The following is a 22,622-nucleotide window of genomic DNA, read 5'->3' as shown; positions in this document are numbered from 1 at the left end:
CCATGACCTGTGACATGCCTATACCATCACCTGTGCCATGGCTTTACCATGACCTCAAAGTCACGCAATTTTTTTACCGTTTTTTTTGCTGCGAAGCAATACCGATTACATTTTTCTTTTTGCGCCCCCCCAAAAGTTTTGAGCACCATCCGCCACTGGGTGGGATGATGTGGGATGGGGAGGGCATTTGCATCATGTTACACCCTGAATAGGTGACATGGTGCAAAAGGTGAACTTAGCCTTTAAGTAGACGTACCGGTAATACAAGAATTGGTAGAGGAGTCCTGATTACACTGTAAAAGTATAAAAAACATTTTTTTTTCTCTTGCAGGCTCTTGGTACAGCAGAGCTCAGATAGGTGGGGGCAGAAGAGAAGCAGCACAAGGAGCCAATGAGGTGTGCTGTAGTAGAAGGAGCTGATACTAGGAGAGCGCCGAGTGAAAGGAGGATAAGCTCATCAGTGTGTGGCTTCTTTTCACTGTCCAGTTATCAGCTCAACTCTGGCTGGGTGTGGGGAGGAGACCTGTGTGTGAAAGTCAAGCTGCAGCAGAGAAAATTCAGGCAGGGCTGTGCTTTGTGGCAGAGCTGTGTAAAGATCAGTACTGGATACATCAGAAAGCAAATCATTTGGCAGGTACAAACCGCTCTCGTATACACTTACTGGCCACTTTATTAGGTACACCTGTTCAATTGCTTGGTAACACAAATTGCTAATCAGCCAATCACATGGCAGCAACTCAATGCATTTAGGCATCTAGAGGTGGTAAGGACGACTTGCTGAAGTTAAAACTGAGCTTCAGAATGGGGAAGGAGGAGGATTTGAGTGACTTTTAACGTGGCATTGTTGTTGGTGCCAGAAGGGCTGGTCTGAGTATTTAAAAAAACTGCTGATCTACTGGGATTTTCACGCACAACAGTCTCTAGGGTTTACAAAGAATGGTCCGAAAAAGAGAAAATATCCAGTGAGTGCCAGTTGTGTGAAGGAAAATGTCTTGTTGATGTCAGAGGAGAATGGGCAGACTGGTTCAAGATGATAGAAAGGCAACCGTAGCTCAAATAACCACTCGTTACAACCAAGGTATGCATAACACCATCTCTGAATGCACAACACATGGAACATTGAAGCAGAGGGGCTACAGCAGCAGAAGACCACACCAGGTGACACTCCTGCTAGCTAAGAACAGGAAACTGAGGCTACAATTCTTACAGGCTCACCAAAATTGGACAATAAAAGATTGGAAAAATGTTGCCTGGTTTGAGGAGTTTCAATTTTAGCTGTGACATTCAGATGGTAGGGTCAGAATTTGACATAAACAACATGAAAGCATAGATCCATCCTGCCTTGTATCAACGGTTCAGGCTGGTCATGCAATGGTGTAGGGAATAATTTCTTGGCACACTTTAGGCCCCTTAGTAACAATTGAGCATCGTTTTAACGCCACAGCCTACCTGAGTATTGTTGCTGACCATCTCCATCCCTTTATGACGACAGTGTACCCATCTTCTGATGGCTCCTTCCAGCAGGATAATGCACCATGTCACAAAGCTCATATCATCTCTAACTGGTTTCTTGAACGTGACAATGACTTCACTGTACTCCAATGGTCTCCACAGTTCTTAGATCTCAATCCAATAGAGCACCTTTGGGATGTGGTGGAACAGGAGATTTGCATCATGGATGTGCAGCCGACAACTCTGCAGCAACTGCGTGATGCCATTATGTCAACATGGACCTTACAGGTCAGGGATAAAGTTGTGGAGAAGTTTAAAGCAGAGATAGGTTAAAAAAAAATATACCAAGCTTTGATCTCACAGAGCACTGTTCAATCCATCATCTGAAAATGGGAAGAGTATGGCACAACTGCAAACCTACCAAGACATGGCCGTCCACCTAAACTGACAGGCCAGGCAAGGAGAGCATTAAATCAGAGAAGCAGCCAAGAGGGTCATAAATGATAACTCTGGAGGAGCTGCAGAGATCCACAGCTCAGGTGGGAGAATCTGTCCTCAGGACAAATATTAGTCGTGCGTTCCACCAATCTGGCCTTTATGGAAGAGTGGCAAAAAGAAAGTCATTGTTGACCGAAAGCCATAAGAAGTTCCGTTTGGCAGTTTGTGAGAAGCCTTGTGGGAGGACACAGCAAACATGTGGAAGAAGGTGCTCTGGTCAGATGAGACCAAAATTGAACTTTTTGGCCTAAAAGCAAAACGCTATGTGTGGCGTAAAACTAACACTGTACATCACTCAGAACACACCATCCTCAAGGTGAAATGTGGTGGCAGCATCATGTTGTGGGGATGCTTTTCTTCAGCAGGAACAGGGAGGCTGGTCAGACTTGACGGGAAGATGGATGGAGCAAAATACAGGGCAATTGTAAAAGAGAACCTGTTAGAGTCTGCAAAAGACTTGAGACCGGGGAGGAGGTTCACGTTCCAGCAGGACAACGGCCCTAAACTTTCTCCTGCAAACAGCACCGCTGGAGACCGGACCAGAACAGCTACAGAAGAGGTAAGTATAGCAATTTTTTTTCTTTACAGGGCTAGTTAGGTTAGGCTTAGAATGTGGCTGAGAGTAAGTTTAGAGTTAGTTAGGTTTTGCCTTTATTTCCACAATAGCAAAAGTTTAAGCAAATAATAAAACATGGTTCAAACCAATCAAAACATGTTTTTAGCAATTGAAAGCTAAACTTTGAGCAAACACCTAAATGAACAATTTATACTGTATACAGATATGTGAACTCTTACTTGAAAGATATTTGTAATTCTGTTCAGCCAATATTATGATCTAGGCACCCCTGCTAAACAGCCAAGTATGTGACCTCCTGTGCAATTGAAAAACACTGCTGGTCACAGACTTGGCAGTGGGCACTAAAACCCCCCTTGTTCTTGCTACATGCCCTTTTTTGAGCATTTTTTATGCCAAATAGTCTAAAATATCTAAAATAGGAAAAAAAATCATACACAAAAACTGGTATTCTTATATATGGTAATTTTTAATCAATTTCTGTGGCCTGGGGTTTCTTTTTAATTACAAAAGCTAGGACTTTTCAAAACTAAATGTAATTTACATGTAGACTATACATAATATACGTTTGCAATGCAGGCACAGTCATTCTGCTTGTCCAGTTCACCGTTGCGGAACAAATGTAATGTGTTGAACATAAAATGTGACTTGATATATTTTTTAATATAAGAGAGTGCAGTTGTGTCATACAGAAGAGGCAGACACATGGCTTGTCATGTCACACTGGGTTTACTGCTGCTGAAATTAATTCTACCTCTCTTAGGTCTCCCTCCCGGGAGGAGCTGTCACCAATCCACAGCGCTCTGAAGAATTTGATAACATGCTGAAGGTATAAAACAAAATGTATTTTGCATCTATTGTTATACAATGAAGGACTTTGGATCCTGCACGACAGGGACTGCGACCCCTTACCGCACATTACCTGCGCACATTGCTATTTGTTGTTTATTCACTTTCTCACTTCAATCGATGTTAACACCCCTTGAGCTCAGCTCTTCCCTGGATAGAAGCTGCAGGCGCAGCAATTGCTGGGTCCCTTCCAAAGAACATTAAAGCTCGTGATCCCATCACATAGACATTACAGAGCTGCTTGCTGTGGGTCTCCACGCGGGAGGTGATTGGCTCTCACAGGAGGGGATGCTGCAGTCAGTGCCAATAGTGGGGGCTTTGTGGGTACTGATTCCTCGTCACCCAGGCAACGGCAAGAGGAGGGAGAATATGGCTCACACGAGCCCTTATTAAAAAGAGCTTTTGATTAGTAGCAGACCCTGTATGGGCTCTGGAAACTCTAAAAGGGAAATAGAGGTGGCCACCTGACCTCTGCCCACAGTCCATCAACTGAAAGGCTGTAAGATGTGATAAAGTAATAGAGTGATGCTCTCTGGGTCCTTGTAAACTTGAAAGGGTTAATAAGGAACGATCTTCGAACTAAAAGGCTATGGAGCTGGTAATGGAGTGATACTTCTCAGATCTACCAAGCTGATGTAACATACGGTTTCATTTTCTCTCTTCACAACTGCCGAGGAGAGGTGGTGAATGACTTCAGTGCCTGCAATCAGCAATACAAAGGCAGTGGTTGGAGTTCTCAGCGCGGCCCAGTCTGCAAGTTGGTTGTTCGCTCTGGCTCGGCTTCTCTTCCTGGTAGCGGCAGTCTAGACTTTCTTTGCACACTCATCAGTGGCTGGGGTCTTTCTAAGGTGAGATGACTAAAGCAAAGCAAAAGAAAAAAAAAAGTTACTTCTTTAATTGGTAACCTGTGCTAAACTTTGTGACATAAAATCATTTTTATCACCTGTGATAAATTTACGGTTCATCGCAATGTGAAACTCCCATGAATTGGGTCCCAATGGGTTCCTCTCGGAATATCAGTTATATTAGTTACGTGGTTTATGGAGTCTACTTATAAAAAGTTAATATTGATATTTTTATGTTTTTCAACAGAAATATCAATTGCAACATTCACGTACAGAGCTGTTTGGTGCAACTATGCTTCTAAAGGTGGCCACGTTTCTACGAGTATGAAAAAAAATCCAACAAAATTTGTTTTGTAGATAGACTTTGAAATAGTTTTTGCACACATTAGGGGGAATTTATCAGAAATGGAGGAAACAGAATATGGAGCATCTGTGCATAGCAACCAATCAGCATACATCTTCGCATTGGTCGCTTAGGCTTTGATAGGTTTCCATGCAAAGCTACTCCAGATTCTGTCTGCTCCAGTTTTGATACGTTCCTCTCGTATGTAAAGAGACAAAAGAGTTTTAATATGTTTCTCTCATTGTGTTTAAAGAGACAAAGGGGTCAAAATGAAAGAACGTGCAGGCTGTGATAGATGAAAGCATATACATTGTACTTACCTCTTCAGTCTCCACGATGAATGTTGTAGGTGACTAGGGTCATCCTTGGCTAAATAATGCTTTGGTTTGTCAGAGTCTTTAAAAGAGAAGTATGGTCAAAGCTTGTTTGCACATACTTCTCATGTGGGTCACAGGAGTGCAATCCACTGTTGGCTGAAGTCACAGAACAGCTCCAGTCTCCATATGTATCCCGACAATAAAAGGATCCACCTAGATGCCTGACCGGTAGCAGCCTCTCCTGCCCCCGCCACTGCCCAGTGAACTCTGGAGGGGCAGAGCAGAGAACCGGTAACTTACAGTCACCGCTTTCTGCTAAGAGTAGCCCCAACAACTGAGCGATCAGTGGTCTCTTGATCGCTCAGTTCTTGGGCTTAGACCCAGTGGGGAACAGACATAAGTCATATACAGTATCTCACAAAAGTGAGTACACCTCTCACATTTTTGTAAATATTTTATTATATCTTTTCATGTGACAACACTGAATAAATTACACTTTGCTAAAATGTAAAGTAGTGAGTGTACAGCTTGTATAACCGTGTAAATTCGCAGTTCCCTCGAAATAACACACAGCCATTAATGTCTAAACCACTGGTAACAAAAGTGGGAACACCCCTAAGTTAAAATGTCCAAATTGGGCCCAAAGTGTCAATATGTTGTGTGGCCACCATTATTTTCCAGCACTGCCTTAAGCCTCTTAGGCATGGAGTTCACCAGAGCTTCGCAGGTTGCCACTGAAGCCGTTTTCCACTCCTCCATGACGACATTACAGAGCTGGTGGATGTTATAGACCTTGCGCTCCTTCACCTTTCATTTGAGGATGCCCCACAGGTGCTCAATAGGGTTTAGGTCTGGAGAAATGCTTGGCCAGTCCATCACCTTTACCCTCAGCTTCTTTAGCAAGGCAGTGGTTGTCTTGGAGGTGTGTTTGGGGTTATGTTTGAATACTGCCCTACGGCCCAATCTCCGAAGGGACGGGATCATACTCTGCTTCAGTATGTCACAGTACATGTTGGTATTCATGGTTCCCTCAATGAACTGTAGCTCCCCAGTGCTGACTGCACTCATGCAGCCCTAGACCATGACACTCCCACCACCATGCTTGACTGTAGGCAAGACACACTTGTCTTTGTACTCCTCACCTGGTTGGCGCTACTAACACTTGACACCATCTCAACCAAATAAGTTCATATTGGTCTCATCAGACCACAGAATATGGTTTCAGTAATCCATGTCCTTAGTCTGCTTGTCTTCAGCAAACTGTTTGCGTGGTTTCTTGTGCATCATCTTTAGAAGAGGCTATCAACAGTCATGCAGATCAATTTGATGCAGTGTGAGGCGTATGGTCTGAGCACTGACAGGCTGACCCCCCCACCCCTTCAACCTGCAGCAATGCTGGCAGCACTTATACATCTATTTCCCAAAGACAACCTTATGATATGACGCTGAGCACGTGCACTCAACTTCTTTGGTTGACCATGGCGAGGCCTGTTCTGAGTGGAACCTGTCCTGTTAACCCACTGTATGGTTTTGGCCACCATGCTGCAGCTCAGTTTCAGGGTATTGGCAATCTTCTTATAGCCTAGGCCATCTTTATAGAGCAACAATTCTTTTTTCAGATCCTCAAGAGAGTTCTTTGCCATGAGGTGTGACGTTGAACTTCCAGTGACCAGTATGAGAGAGTGAGAACGATAACACCAAATTTAACACACCTACTCCCCATTCACACCTGAGATCTTGTAACACTAACTAATAACTTGACACCGGGGAGGGAAACTGGCTAATTGGGCCCAATTTGGACATTTTCACTTAGGCCCCTTTCACACAGGTTCAGATTCACCTGTCTGTTTTTTGCATCTCTATGGGGCATCGGATGTCAGCGGAGACATGTCCGCTGACATCCGATCCGTCAAATCTGGAGGGATGGAAACCCTATTTTCCATCCGTCCAGCGGATCGGATAGGATTGGATGAGAATGGACAGCGGGGACCTGACAGCTCTGTCTCCGCACACAGCGCGGAGACAGAGCTGCCATCCACCTGCTCAGAGGGGGATCGGGGGATTAATCCCCCGCTGACAAAAACGGAGTCCGCGGACCGACTCCCCTGTGTGAAAGGGGCCTTAGGGGTGTACTCATTTTTGTAGCCAGCGGTTTTGACATTAATGGCTGTGTGTTGAGTTATTTTGAGTGGACAGTAAATTTACACTGTGATACAAGCTCTACACTCACTACTACTTTACATTGTAACAAAGTGTAATTTCTTCAGTGTTGTCACATGAAAAGTTATAATAAAATATTTACAAAAATGTGAGGGGTGTACTCACTTTTGTGAAATGCTGTATGTATTTCATCTGCTCTTTTCATGGCGTCCACAAAAACTCAAATACAAGTTACATAAGGTATTTTATTGTTATAGGCAATATAAAACACATTAGGGCACGTTTAAAGGGCTGTTTCACACCTAGGCATCTTGGATCGTGGGTGGAAACGCTGTGATTCTGCTCGCAATTGTGAATTGCCGCAAATCATGGGACGTGCTTGCGATCCCATTACTTTCAATGACACTCCAATTGCGGCACGGTAAAATCGTGCAAACAAAATTGCAGGACGGTAAAATCGTGCAAATAAAATTGCAGGACGCCTGTCGCCCAAAAGTTCACGATATGCCTAGGTGTGAACGAAGCCTAAATCAGTGAATCTGCCATTGACTGCAGGTAAAACTTTCTTGCGCATGTTTTATATGACAGTAATTGATTTGCCCCTATGAATGTTTGGTGAAAGTCACATTCGCTGCTTTATAAATATGCCTCTCATTGTTGAAAAAAAAAAAAAGTTGAGACGCTGTGTAAAATCTACATAAAAACAGAATGCAAGGATTTGCAAATCTCATAAGCCCATTATTTAATCACAATAAACATATCAGATTCAAAATGTACCATTTTAAGAAAAAAAATAGGGTCATTTTGAAAGTGATGGCTGCAACACGTCTCAAAAAGTTGGAACAGGGCAACAAAAAGCTGGCAAAGTAAGTGATACTAACAAGGAAGAAAATTTTGCAATTAATTAGGTAATTGACAACAGGTCAATAACATGATATAAAAAGAGCATCTTAAAGAGTCAGAGTGTCTCAGAATCATAGTCTCGGCTGAGATTGTGGACTATTGCCGTTTGAGCATATTTCCCCTGCTGTCACGGTTTAGGGATAAGGTGAAATTGTGGTCTAAACTACTGCTGTCAGTGGCGGGTAGAGCCAATTTAGCAAAAATTATCTTAATGCCCCAGCTCCTCTATTTTCTACACAATACACCTGTGATTATACCCCTTAAAATATTTTTAGTGGTAAATTACATATATCGCTCAATTGCTCACTACTATGGAAATCGGATCCTGCTCGAGTCAGGCTGGAGCAATTCCAGAGGTCTAAGGATACTGGGGGCCTAGCTTTCCCGAACCCCTGGCTGTACTACCTGGCAGCCCAGCTGCAGAAGCTGCTAAATGGCATGAATGATGTATTGGCCGAGAGGGAAACACACGTTGATTCCACATTGGCTATGGCGTTACACTGTGTAGAAGCTCAGACTCTCCCGGAAGCCCTTGAGACCCAGCTCTTCTAAGTCCAACAAAAGGTACCTCACATATAGGCTACTACATAAGATTTAGTTCAAAGCAAAACAACTAGAAAGAGTGTCAGGATTTACTAGTTACAGCCCCATCTGAAACAACAATACCTACGCGGAACTGGCAAAGCTGCAGTGTGCAGCCCAGTGGCTAAAATATGGTGTTACTCACCTCCGTCGCATTTTAAGCAATGGCAGGTTGCTCCCATTTGCCCAGATGCAAGCCAGATATGGATTGTCAAACAAAATGTACTTCCCCCACCTTCAATTGCAGCACGCTATTAAAGCAGGGGGTGTTATCTCCCACTCCTCTTTTCAATATGATGCAGCAATCCACATCCACTAAAGAGTTCATCTCCAGGTGCTATGCGATGCTGCTGCAAGAGTACCTGGAGAATTTTCCCAACACAGCTATGGAAAAATGGGTGGAGGATGTAGGTGATATAGATGGGGATCAGTGGTTGGAGGCCCTGGAATCTGTCCATGACTGTTCTTTAAATGTAACCCAAAGATTGTCCCAACTATATATATTATATATATTATTGCGGGTTCATCATACTCCACTTAAATTGTTTACTCTTGGACTCCGCCCAGATCCATTGTGTACGAGATGCAAGGTAGCTAATGTGGACCTGATACATCATCTTTGGCGGTGCCCAAAGTTGCACCACTTAACTGTAAGAGAGACAGTAACTGTCTCTCTTGACCCTAAACCTTGCTTTTTGGGTATACTGGATGAAGTTATACTGAACATAAATGTCAGAGAGGCGGTGTCCCTCAGAGTACTGTTCCAGGCTTGAAAGCTGATCTTGCAACATTGGATCTCTCAAACCTCTCCAACTTTAGAGATGCGAATAGCCAACATAGGATTAACTTTGAGATATTCACGCTTGATATATCAGCATAGAGGCAACCCGACCCGGTTCAATAAGATCTGGGGATGCTGGCTAGCTGCCCCTGGCTTGGCTCCACTGGACCTAATTCTTGATTAAGTGGTACCTCAACCGCTCTGTTTGTCCCCTTGGAGTGAGTTTAATTTAAAGTACTGGGGAAGAGATATGATGAGAATTTCTTCCTAAACCATACCTAGGGATGCATACGCTGTGAGATATAACGACTAATGACTTCTCAGGTTCAATTGGTTTTATAAACCTGCTTTGTCCTTGTACAAGAACATTATTCTACTTTGTATTCTGCGAAAGTATTGTATAGTGTAATACTCCGAAACGTGCATTGTTTATTGTACTGTTAAAAGTTGTTAATAAACTTCATTCTGATTTTAAAAAATACAAATTTTGATGTTCTTTCTATTTTCCATTGTGAATAAAACAATGGTTTCTGTGATTTGCAAATCATTGCATTCGGTTTACACAGTGCCCCAACTTTTTTCTGTTTTTATTATACTTTTGGCTGGATTGGCAGTTAACTACCTATAGATCACAGCAGACATCTCTGGGACAATCACTATGGGGAGAAAGTAAATGAGTGTTAGATTTTCTTGACCTAGCTGTAATCTAGTCTTCCCCTAGATAATCATGACATAACCTGGATTATGCATTGAAAAAGTCTTCTCAAAGCATAGATATTCATGTTTTATTCATACAAGCAGTCATGTCTTTGCACACACCTGTTAATTAGATCCTGCATGTCTGACAGCCATCTAATACCATCAATGGTTTTGCATGACCTTTTCTTGGGAAGAAAGTGTTTAAACAGAAACCCCTATCCAATTACTATTGTTTTCCCCAGATATGACAATACCATGACTGTGTGTGCCTACCCTCCTCCATTTTTTAAACAGGAAGAATCCTACAAACTGGACCTAAGCCAATGGACATTGATAGGTTGTTTTTACCATGGTGGAAGAGCTTACTGCCAGCAGTGTAGCAGCAATTGGCCGGTGTTCAGAAGGACATTTTGAAGTAAAAAAAAAAAATTGGACTGCAACTGTAAGCCGAGAGTTTGGCCTTCTGTTGCGCTAGCAATGAACCCAATGGATGAGTTTGACAGACGATGCTGCCTGCAAATTCTGCAGCCCAAGTTAAAAATGCAGCATCTGAGACATGTACACAGATCTGTCCAGCTGTAATGTTAGCAGTAGGGTGGGTGGCTGGCAGCTCGGTCACCTGTTTTTACTGCTTCCTGGCTGCTCTGCCACAATTCTGCGCTCTTCTAAATGTGTGCGTGTGTGCATGGCAAAGAAAAATGGGCTGCAGCCTAAGTGCAGACAACGCAGCATTTGTCCCTGTGGACAGCAGCACAAATCAAACTTTTCATCGCATGCTCATGTATATTAATCCATTTAGCTCAGTATGCTTTTTTTGCCCTGGGAACCAGAAGCACGTTTCAAAAGTTCCATTCCGATGTTTATCTGAAAGAAGCCCTTGTGGCAGCAACTCACAGGAAAAGCATTTTATTTTTAATTATAAAAAATGGTGTATTTTAAACTGAAAGAAGTCCAGACTGCTAGGCAACGGGTTAATCCAGAAGGACAATTTTGATGTCAGGACATGGCTTCTCTATCTGTGACCTTTGCGCACATCCAGTCTCTGCAGGCACTGCAATCTCTGCTTTGTAGCATAATGAATGAGCGTAGGAAACAAGTCTAACTCCCGAATGCCATTTAGGAAGCAGTTAGGGAAAAAAAAAAAAAGTGTGCTGCAGACTGAAAGTTTATTATGCTTCCTAAACGATTCCACACTGTACTCTGCCAGTTACACAACAGTACAGAAAGTGCACAATTACTGCCACAAGCCCTACGCCTGGATTACAGACAAAGATGGCATCACAGCACTCAGAACATCTAACTGTCAAGTGTGGAAATTGTAACATAAATAAACCTCTAAGAATGGCAGCGTACATGCTACAGGAACTATGGGTAATTTCACTGTACACCAATAACGTTTTTTTTATATTTTTACAAATAAAAGAAACAGACAAAGGCTGAAAAATGCTGTCTACAGGGTTGCAGTTTTATTGATTTTTCTATATACTAATCATACAGGATGTACCATTTCCATGGCTCCTATGAAACTGTTAAAATACATAGCTAGATTTATTTTGTAAAGCAAGGTGTTGAGAGTGCAGTGACCAATCAGCAATCTTCTTTTACTGCTCTGACTCTGGAACTTCATTTTATTCATTGCTGTCTGCACCATTGATAAGCAAAACGAACAACAAAAAAATATTTTTCTGAGTGTGATGAGGGACACCAAGAGGTGAAATTATGCGAAGGGAGAAATAGGAGTAAGGTCGGCCATAGAAAGTTCAAATTCCTGCTGAACTGGCTGAGATGCGAAGCATGTGTGGACAAGCTGAATGTACTAAGTTGATTGATCGATCGATCAACTTGGGTACAACCAGCCTGCCGGATTCACTTGTGATTATATTATCACTAGCGGTTGCTATGCCTGCCTGCAATATTAACTGTCTTCTCCTGGCGGGGACAGCTTGCCCCGCCTGCCTGCCCGCCCCCGCCGGGAGCAGGCATTTGCTCGGCAGGAGGTTTTCCCCAGTCAGCACTGTCTCTGTTAGTGGGGGGGGGGATCATGTAAATTTATTTACTTTCTTTTACTAGACACATGGAAAAACTTTTCTATACAACTACTTAGTTCTCTCACTTTTTTGAAATGTGAAGAAGTAATAGTCCACCCAACACTGAATACTTGTGGACTGAGTCGCCTATGTGAAGAATTAATGGTCCACCCAACACTGAATACTGGTGGACTGAGTCGCCTATGTGAAGAATTAATGGTCCACCCAACATTGGATACTGGTGGACTGAGTTGCCTATGTGAAGAATTAATAGTCCACCCAACACTGAATACTGGTGGACTGAGTTGCCTATGTGAAGAATTAATGGTCCACCCAACATTGGATACTGGTGGACTGAGTTGCCTATTGGCTTCCTTTTTCTTTTTTTTTCTAGAGACTCCAGAGGCAGGTTTTCCTGTGTGTTCCCCCTGGTTCCAGCTACATAGCAGAAACCCAAGAAAATGTGTCTCCTCTCCCCAATAAAATGTCTGTACTGCAAAATGACTTGGATCTAGTCACGAGATTGAGAAGCCAGGATAATGGTTACAGCAGGCTGGAAATATATGTGAAAAATATGCATCAATAAACCCCTAATAGGGCTCACAAGCATCTTCCAGTAACTGATATATTAATGCTTACTGAACTGGATCTTTAAGGTTGAACTCCAGCCTTTTCTTTATTGCATTAGAACGCTTTAAGTATACATATTCAAAACTAGACAATCACTGTACGAAAATCGCCACAGTCTTCTGGGTTCTGTGCCTGTTTTCCAATTGGACAAGGTGGAGTGGTGGGGTGGTGACGTCACAACTTCCACCTTATCAAATCAGAGAACATCCTGTGTTCAATATAAAAAATATAGAGAATTCTGGGAACGGCGGCCCCCTGTGTTCACAATGCTGAAGGGAAACTGCTCAACACAGGACCCAAAGAACCATGGCAATCACTGTATTAGTGCCAACTACTACAGTAATTCTTTGCTTCAACAGCAGTCCCACAGGTATAGGATATATACTCTATATTCACATTGGACCAAGGTGGACCAATATGACAATAAAATCCAATAAACAAAAATAAAAACTATGCAATAAAAATGATACCTGGAGTTCATCTTTGAAGCAGCACTAGCAAACAACTAAAATCTCACCTGAATTATACACTCACCGGCCACTTTATTAGGTACACCTGTTTAATTGCTTGGTAACACAAATTAAACTGCTAATTTACCAATCACATGGCAGCAGCTCAAAGCATTTAGACGTGGTGAAGATGACTTGCTGAAGTTCAAACCGAGCATCAGAATGAGGAAGAAAGGGGATTTAAGTGACTTTGAACGTGGCATGGTTGTTGGTGACAGACAGGCTGGTCTGAGTATTTCAAAACTGCTGATCTACTGAGATTTTCATGCACAACCATCTCTAGGGTTACAGAGAATGGCCGGAAACGAGAAAATATCCAGTGAGCGCCAGTTGTGTGGAGGAAAGTGCCTTGTTGATGTCAGAGGAGAATGGGCAGACTGGTCCAAAATGATAAAAAAGCAACAGTAACTCAAATAACCACTCGTTACAACCAAGGTATGCAGAATACCATTTCTGAATGCACAATGCATTGAAACTTGAAGCAGTTTGGCTACAGCAGCAGAAGACCACACCAGGTGCCACTCCTGTCAGCTAAGAACAGGAAACTGAGGCTCACCAAAATTGGACAATAGAAGAATAGAAAAACGTTGCCTGGTCTGATGAGTCTCCAATTCAGCTGTGGCATTCAGATAATAGGGTGAGGATTTTGTGTGAACAACATGAAAGCATGGATCCATCCTGCCTTGTATCAACTGTTCAGGCTGGTGGTGTAATGGTGTGGGGAATAATTTCTTGGCACACTGTGTGCCCCTTAGTACCAACTGAGCATAGTTTAAACGCCAAAGCCTACCTAAGTATTGTCGCTGGCCATGTCCATCCCTTTATGACTACAGTGTGCCCATCTTCTGATGGCTCCTTCCAGCAGGATAATGCACCATCTCACAAAGCTCAAATCATCTCAAACTGATTTATTGAACATGACAATGAGTTTACTTTACTCCAATGGCCTCCACAGTCACCAAATCTCAATCCAAAAGAGCACCTTTAGGACATGGTGGAACCAGAGATTTGCATCATGGATGGGCAGCCATCAAATCTGCAGCAACTGCGTGATGCTATCATGTCAATATGGACCAAAATCTCTGGGGAATGTTTCCTACACCATGTTGAATCTATGCCAAGAAGGATTAAGGCAGTTCTGAAGGAAAAAGGGGGTCCAACCTGGTACTAGTAAGGTGTACCTAATAAAGTGGCAGGTGAGTGTACAGTATATATACAGTATGTAAACTGTTTTTCATGGGAAAAAAGCCTTGTGATCCTGGCACCACTACCAGAAGGCAAAAGAAGGTCCCTGGTATACAGTGCAGTTAGGCTTTTCAGCTTGGCCAAGGATGCACTTTTAGCCTGCTCATTGAACAATGAGGGAGCAACAGTAAATTGATTAGGTCAACCTGCACTTTTGCTCACATTGTTGAGATAGAGGGCACTGTACAAATTATTAGAGCCCTAATAGAGTCATTGTGAAGGGTATTGAAGAATGCTAAAATATAGTAATAAAATATTTTATTATTATAACCACTTGTTACCCACATTACAGAGACTACTGTTCTTAGTCATGGCTTCCCAAGAGAAGAGAAAGTAAATAAATGTTCCATTTAAAAATTACAAAAGGCAAACTTGTGCAAGTTCCTAGTCATGAGATTACAGTTCTGAGCCACAGGTCTTACACAGGACACTTCTAGCTCTGAGCCGCAGGTTCACAGTTAGGCCCCTTTCACACGGGCCGATCCGTTTTCATGGACTTCGCTAGCTCAGGGGGGGATAGATCCGCTGAGTCCAACTCTCCTCTATGGGGAGATCGAATGAAAACAGACAGCATGTCTGTTTTCATCCAATTCCATCTGACCCCCTGGACGGATGGTGAACTTATCACCATCCGTCTGTTTTCAGCGGATCTTGTCGGATCGGATGCCATACAGGTGTCAGCGGACACATGTCCGCGGACATCCGCCTCCCCATAGAGAAGAATGGGTGGCCCGATCAGGTCCGCCCGAAAAACAGACAGGCGGACCTGATTGGTCAGATCATGTGAAAGGGGTCTTAGGAACCAATAGTGTGGTTTGTTTATAAACCAACCTGCCAGATGCAGCTGTCATTGTGCATTACAGTGCATAAAAAAGTAATTGACTTGGAACACTCAATATGTTAGGCCATACTACACATCGGATTTACCCCATTTGTAAATTCCTTGAAATATTGTCTCTGTATACCAGTTGATTCAGTCAAGATTTTTAAATCTGTGGTGGTGCAAAAACGAAATGAAAAAGCCCGGTAAGTAAACACAAAAATGTGCATGTGAACACACACAAAAAAGTGCACTTAGAGGTGTTGTTTGTCCACCCCCCCCGAAGGGTTAGGACCTCTACCCTGATCCCCGAGGCGCGAGGCTCCTGACAGGGACAAAGGGTTCTAATGGTCTGCCTAGCCAGAAGACCTGGCAAACCCCGTTCTTCTGGGCAGCCGAAGCCACACCGAATACTTGGTCGAGGGGCTCTCCTGAAGAGAGACCCCCCCCAGGGACAGAGGAGGAAGGAACCAGAAGGCCACACATCCTCCCCCTAGACTTCAGGGTAAGCCCGAGGACTCACACCCTCCATGGTGGGAAGATAACACACACAAAAGTGAAAGGTGAGAAACGTGGGAGAAAAATAAATAAATAAGTGGCCGTGCATGTCGGTGCACTGGCCGGGCCCTGAGGCCTGGTAACAAAAATTGCCCCGGACTTTAGCCAAAAGGCCCAGCCCTAAAAGGCGCAGTGCAGAAAAAGTGTTTGGAGTTGTGACCATGTGTCGGTTCACACATTGGGGTCCCACACCCAAGTGTTACTAAGAGCACCTGTGGGGCGACCACTCCGGGAGGGCCAGACACCGCAAACTCTCTGCCTTCCCAGCCCATGGCCAGACAAGGTAGAATGTTTGAATCAGGAGGTAATGGACTCTTCCAGCTTTCTCGGGGAGAATTTACTCCCGGCCCCCAATTACCTATTCAGTTTCAATTCCTGCCAGTACTAACCTTCCAGGTTCCCATCACGCCAGCAGGTTTGCATAGCCACCACCCAGCCTTGGCCAGGTCAGATGACAGCACACCGCCCCTACTGGATCACTGATAAGAACAGATACTACACTTGATCTTAGCCAAAAGGCCGAGAAGCGATACCAGTTGATGCAGTAAAGGCCCATTTGAGGCTATAGTTCTTTGTACCTGCAAATTGGGGTTCAATCCATTAGATCTTTTTATCCCTTACTCATATTTGTTGATTGCTAATGTAGTTTTGTTATCTGATGTCATACTGTTGTGACCTTATGTAATCCAAGTGACCTTTTTTTGTATTCAAATCAATGGAAATATTGAACAAGAAAAAGGGGAAATGACTTTAAAAGTAAAAAAAAAAGGGTTGGAATACAAATGGTTACATGTGATATAATCAATCTGCATGTTTTCACATTTTTGTCAGCTGGGTATTTAGTAAAACAGCATACCAAATAAAAGACCTGTACGTAACATGATTTAAGTGTGCAAATCAGTCAGAGAGTTATTGTCAAGTTAACCAAAAATGACTGACACTGCTAAATTTGGTCCGAGCATCTAGGCTTTGATGGCCTCTGGGGATGAAATGGTTATAGAGCAGCAGAACTGGGTTCATTTTTTCTTTAACATGCCAGGAGCACTGTGTAAGGAGATCCAACCACCAATTAGTATCTGTACTGATCCGAATCTCCATTATTTAACTGTTACAATAGTGCCACCTTGCCTCTTAGGTCTGATAGCACTCCAGCTACTGTCAGGATTAAATGAATACAAATTAAATGGCTCTGTTTACTGACAGACATACCTATCTGCAACAGCCCCAGCAGAGTGTCAGTTATCAGCTCTGATCTCAGGCATTAGGGGTTTCTATGGGGCCTCACAGGCAGCTGACAATGGCCCAACATTTATGGGCTGACAGGAAGAGAATAAAAGTGAATAAAAGAACACACACCTGCCTGCTTAAAGGTGCAGTCCACCCTATGAGTAAAATGACCCATACAGACAAGGGACCCAAGTATATTACAATGCACTGTGTCTTTTTTGCAAAATACAATGTTATGTGATTGGCACACCTGTAGGCCTCTGTTGGCACCTTCGAAGCCTGCTACATATTGAGAGATAAAAAGATCACGCACTGCTACATTGAATGCTTTTGAAAAAGAGAAGTGCTCTGCCGTGATGCTGTGAATGAACATCCAAGCTCTGCTATGTCCCAGAGCTATAAGACTGCATTCACACCATAGCATCCCGTCTTTGAGCATTTTTCCAGCGTTTTTATGCGCGGTTAAATACAGCGTTTTTTTATTAGCCAATAGAGAAAACTATCATCTGCTGCATCATTTGGTGCTAGTTTTTTTTTAGCTTTTACATCAGTTTTTATTTCTTTTTATTATTATTATTAATAATAATTTATTATTATTTTTTTGTTTTTTTATTATTATTCATTTATTATTATTATTTTTTTTGTTAGGGTAAGGGGTTAGAGTTAAAGTGTTACTAAACTCACAACAGTAAAATCAGTGTGTATATGCAGTAAAGCATGCTTGTTATACTCCTTGTGGATCCTAAGGGGTTAATCCTCTGCATTGTGTAAAAAGGCTGTTTGATCCTGTCTTGGCTGTTCCTCCCCTTCTTCCACAGTCCCCAATCCATCTACTGAACAGAGGCTATGGGACAAGCTGCCCATACTCAGTTTGGTGTGTATTGCTAGAGATTTTTTTCTTGGGAGGAGCATGTGATCAGCGCAGGGCCAATCAGCACTGTCCAGACAGAGGGTCAGCGATCATGCAGCCTCATAGGACAGTTAGAGCAGAATGTAAACTCCAAGTTTTACCAGACATTAATAGAAGTCATAAGACTGCTCTAACTGCTGATGAGAAAAAAGGATTTAGCAGTTTATATTTACTAAAACTATTACATTTCCATGTTCTGTGTACTGTGGGAAACCAGATATAGTGAAAGCAGGCTCCTGGGTTAAAAACAACTTTAAGGCTAGGTTAGGATTAGAAGTTAGTGTTATCTATTTTTGTTAGGGTTAGTGTCTCATACTACTACTAATAACCAATGAATAAATAAATGTAAAATAAACATAAAACTAAAAATGTATTTTTGTAAAATCTTACCGTAAAATCCTTTTCTCTTAGCTCATTGACAGACGTAGTCCTCGGTGATACACCACCTTCGGGTTATGTTGCCTCCACAGGAGCAGGACTAGACAGGAAATTAAAAAGCTCTGGCCACACCCTAGGGGCAGTCCCAGAGGGTATATCCTCTCTCTCTCTGCCTCAGCAAATCAGTTATGTGAAAAAGCAGTCTTTAGAGATTTTAACCCAACCCAACTCAAAAACAGAGGGGCGGGGACTACGTCTGTCAATGAGCTAAGAGAAAAGGATTTTACGGTAAGATTTTACAAAAATCCATTTTTCTCTAACGCTCATTGACAGACGTAGTCCTCGGTGATACACCACCTTCGGGACGTCCCAGAGCAGTATCACAAATGAGGGGTGGGAAAATGGAAATCAAATCCCAATCTAGAAGGCCCAACCGGTGCCAACTAGAAGTTTACAATGCTCATCCTTAATGATGAGACTCAACAAAAAAGAGAACATTTTTTTTTTTTTTTTTTTCAAACAGAAAAAAAAAACCCTCGAGGTAGACCACCGGTCTCCTCAAATTGCGGCCTGCAAAACCTTGCGGCCAAATGAGGCATCCGCCGATGCCGTCACATCAATTTTATAGAATTTTGTAAAGGTATGTACCGACGACCAGGTGGCCGCCTTACATACCTGGACCACTGACGCCTGATGGCGAAAGGCCCAGGAAGTACTGAGCGCTCGAGTGGAGTGCGCCCTAACAGGGAACGGAGGACTCTGACCCTTAATAGAATAAGCCTGTACCACCGTTTGTCTAATCCATTTGGCAATGGTCGCGGCAGATGCAGGCAAACCCTTTCTGGGGCCATCCGTGATCACAAAAAGTGAATCCGTCTTACGGAATGATTCCGTAGCTTTCAGGTATACCCTGATTGCCCGAACCACATCTAAGGAATGCAACGCATGTTCCCGATGATGCTTGGGCTGAGGACACAAGGAAGGTAGTACAATATCTTCATTCAGATGAAAATCTGAAACCACCTTAGGAAGAAAAGATGGCTTAGGATGAAGTACTACCTTATCCCTATGAATCACTAGGTATGGGGACTGGCATGATAATGCAGCCAGTTCTGACACCCTGCGAGCAGAAGTAATAGCCACCAAGAAGGCCACCTTCTGGGATAAAGTAAGCAAGGGAATCTCCCTGATGTTTTCAAAGGGAGGTTTCTGTAGAACCGACAAAACCAAATTAAGATCCCAGGGCGGTAAGGGCGCGCGGACTGGAGGAGCCAGGTGCCGCACCCCCTGAATGAAATTCCGCACCAAGGACTTGGTAGCTAAAGGTTTCTGAAAGAAGATTGCTAATGCTGAAACTTGACCCTTGATGGTGCTCAAGGCTAGCTTCTGCTCAACCCCTTGTTGCAAAAAAGGCCAATATTCGAGTCACCGAATAGGTACGTGGAGGAAATCCTAAAGATTCGCACCACGCAATATAAGTCTTCCATGTGTGATAATAGACCTTGCTGGAAGTCGCTTTCCTTGCTTTAATAAGGGTAGGAATGACTGAAGTAGACAAACCTCTGTCCTTCAGTACTTGGGTCTCAATGGCCAGGCCATTAAACCCAGCGACTGTAAAGCATGATGGTAAATTGGTCCTTGAGACCACAGACACTCCCTGAGACGAAGTTCCCACGGAACGTCTGCGACTAGCATGTCCAAGTCGGCCAGGCCGGCTTGAGGAGGCCAGCCTAGAATTTCTAGGACCACTGGCGCTGATGGAATCTGAATCAGGCGTCCCTAGAGGTATCTGGCCCCGACCATCCGAGAAAGTCTGGTCGTTTTCTGTTCCCACACATTTATCAGATACCTGATTGTTATCAGGAAGGGTGATCTTTTCTGGTTGAACCTCAGGGACCGAAGTCACCCGACTAGAGGCTACTTGGCCTATCTGGTCAACCAGATCCGATTCCTGTGAGGTATAGGGACTAATCTTAGGAAAAAGTAAAGGAAAAGATCTATTCAGGGAACGGTAACTACCGCTTCCTGTAGTACTTAAATGTTGGAAGGGAAGAATCGCACCGGTAGTAGTGGTTGAAGCTCGATCTAATGTCCTGAATACCGGTGAAAACGTCCCCCCACCCTGAAACCGGGTGGGGGCGCACCTTCAGGCTGTGTACTCCTTTGCTTCGGGTTTGGCTGGGTTGGTCCTCTGCTTGTCCGACCAGCCCTTCTTGAACCCTCCTGGAGGAGTCTTGCCTTTCCCACTAGTACCAGCCAGGCGCCCTTTATGGGCGGTAAACAAAGGTCCTCGCTTGTTGCGAGGTCCCTTAGCTTTAGCAGCCTGTGGCAAAAAAGTGCTCTTGCCCCCAGTGGCATCCTTGATGATTTCATCTAGGTTGGCCCCAAATAGACGATTCCCCTGAAAAGGGAGATTTGTCAAGGTCTTTTTGGAACCTAGGTCAGCTGACCAGCATTTTAACCACAGCACACGTCTGAGGATCACCGCTGACATAGATGCATGCCCTAATAAGGGAGTAGTGTCCAAGGCTGCGTCACAGATAAACTGTAGCCCTTGTATAATCTGTTCCATCAAATCAGATGTCTCCTGGGGAATATCTTTTCCCCTAAGGTCTTGGCGTACCATTTTCGCCCATTCCGTAAGTGTCTGGGAAACTAGACCAATAACAATTACTGGTCTAAATGCTGACCCTATCAGAGAGAAGATGGTGCGGGACTCTGCTTCCATCTTTCGATCCACCGGATCCTTAAAGGACGAAGTGTCCTCCACTGGGATAACCGTGGCTTTATTCAGCCTGGAAATAGGTGGATCCACCACTGGTGGTACCGTCCATTTCTTAATGATGGATTCCTCAAACGGATAGCGTCTAGCAATACGCTTGGAAATAGTAAAGGTACGTTTAGAATGCTCCCATTCTCCTTTAATCTGATTACCGAAACATTTGGGTACAGGAAAAACCTTCACCGTTTTGATGGGCTTATTAGTACCAAAAGGAATCTCTGTTTCAGTTGCCTCTGCCGGTAAAGCCTCAAGTTTTAAGGTTTCCTGCACTGCCACAACTAGTGCGTCCACCAATGCTTCTTCCTGAATTATAGCAGGAGAAGAAGCGTCCTCCTCACTGTCTGAGGGGGCTTTACCTGGGATAACAGCCTTTGCAGAGGAACCTGCAACTGCAGTGACCATCTCTGAATCAGAGTCAGAGGTGTCAGATAGTATAGGGGTAGGCGGGGGTCGCTTCCTTGACCCCCGTCCCTGACAGGCCGCCTCCACCCGAGCCACCATAGACTCCAAAATTGCTGTAAATGACTCTACACTCTGTGCACCGGCGGGTCCCGTGGCCCCCTCGAGGGAAACAGGTGGGGGAATATGTGTGGCAGGGTCCATGATAATTCCAGTCACTTCCTGGATAATATAATTCAAAAATAAAAAACTTTTTTTTTTTTTCAGACCCCCAGCGCCACAAAAAGCCCCTTAGTGTTACCTGCTAGGGATCCCTGTCGATCGAGAGAGAGAGAGAGATAGACCCCCAGGCTCACCACTTGATGCTCAGAGTTTAACTGCAACAGGTTACAGCGCTGTTTTGACAAACAGGAAGTCTTTTGGCTGGCTGCCCAGGAAGAAAGGAGGCGGCTCCGCCCCTCTGCACGCCTTCCGGCGCCTCCCCTAGCTCCACGAGGTGTTTGGATCACCTCAAACATGGCCGCCCCCATGCTGGAGACACGAGGCTACGCAAAAATGGCGGCTCGTGCGATCCAGCAAAAAAAATGGCGGCGGCCTGTACTGAATAGCGGTGTGCTGCAGGGCACACAACACTCTCTCTGCATGGGGATTTGGCGTGGTTGGCGGTACCGGCCCTGGCGGACCGCATGGCCATTCGGGAGGCCTGCTAATAGCTAGAGATCTGATTAGGAAGGCAGTCTACATGTCCGTGGCTTCTGACTGGTAGGTAGCTTATTCTTATCACCGTAAGATTCCCAGAATGCCACAGATTATAATCTTTTTAACATGTATACAATTAGATTGTTAGCTCCCAAACCAAGCCTCCTGGCTTTTTGCACATAAAATCACACTCAAAGTAGGAGGATCTGTGTCATTTATAGGATAGAGAGGGACTCTATCTTACCATACAGAGAGGGGCCCGCGTTCACCACAAGACCCGTCAGGGGAAAAGGGGGAACATACTACTCACCATACCGGAACCAGGCGGACACCAACTCCTGACAGTACCCCTCTCCACCGGGGCGGGAGGGCTGTCGACCGATATGGACGCCGTGACTCATGGTCTTTGGCGTTTCAGCGAGACGTTTAACTCGC

The 22,622-nt window shown here is 44.0% G+C and overlaps 1 protein-coding gene across 1 annotated transcript in view; it reads right to left on the bottom strand.

Moving 5' to 3' along the window:
* Window positions 1–3,017: 3,017 nt before the first annotated feature.
* The window catches only part of DPH1 (diphthamide biosynthesis 1), a 455,101-nt gene continuing 435,496 nt past the window's right edge, over window positions 3,018–22,622 (bottom strand). The window contains exon 11 of the mRNA XM_082245828.1: window positions 3,018–4,230. Coding sequence (XP_082101954.1) covers window positions 4,177–4,230 — 54 coding nt within the window. The 3' untranslated portion in view covers window positions 3,018–4,176. The remainder of the gene's footprint in view (window positions 4,231–22,622) is intronic.

The sequence above is a fragment of the Pelophylax lessonae genome, assembly GCF_965119305.1.
Source record: "Pelophylax lessonae genome assembly, chromosome: 2".
NCBI classification, from domain to species: Eukaryota; Metazoa; Chordata; class Amphibia; order Anura; family Ranidae; genus Pelophylax; species Pelophylax lessonae.
This window is presented reverse-complemented; position numbering and strand designations above follow the sequence as displayed.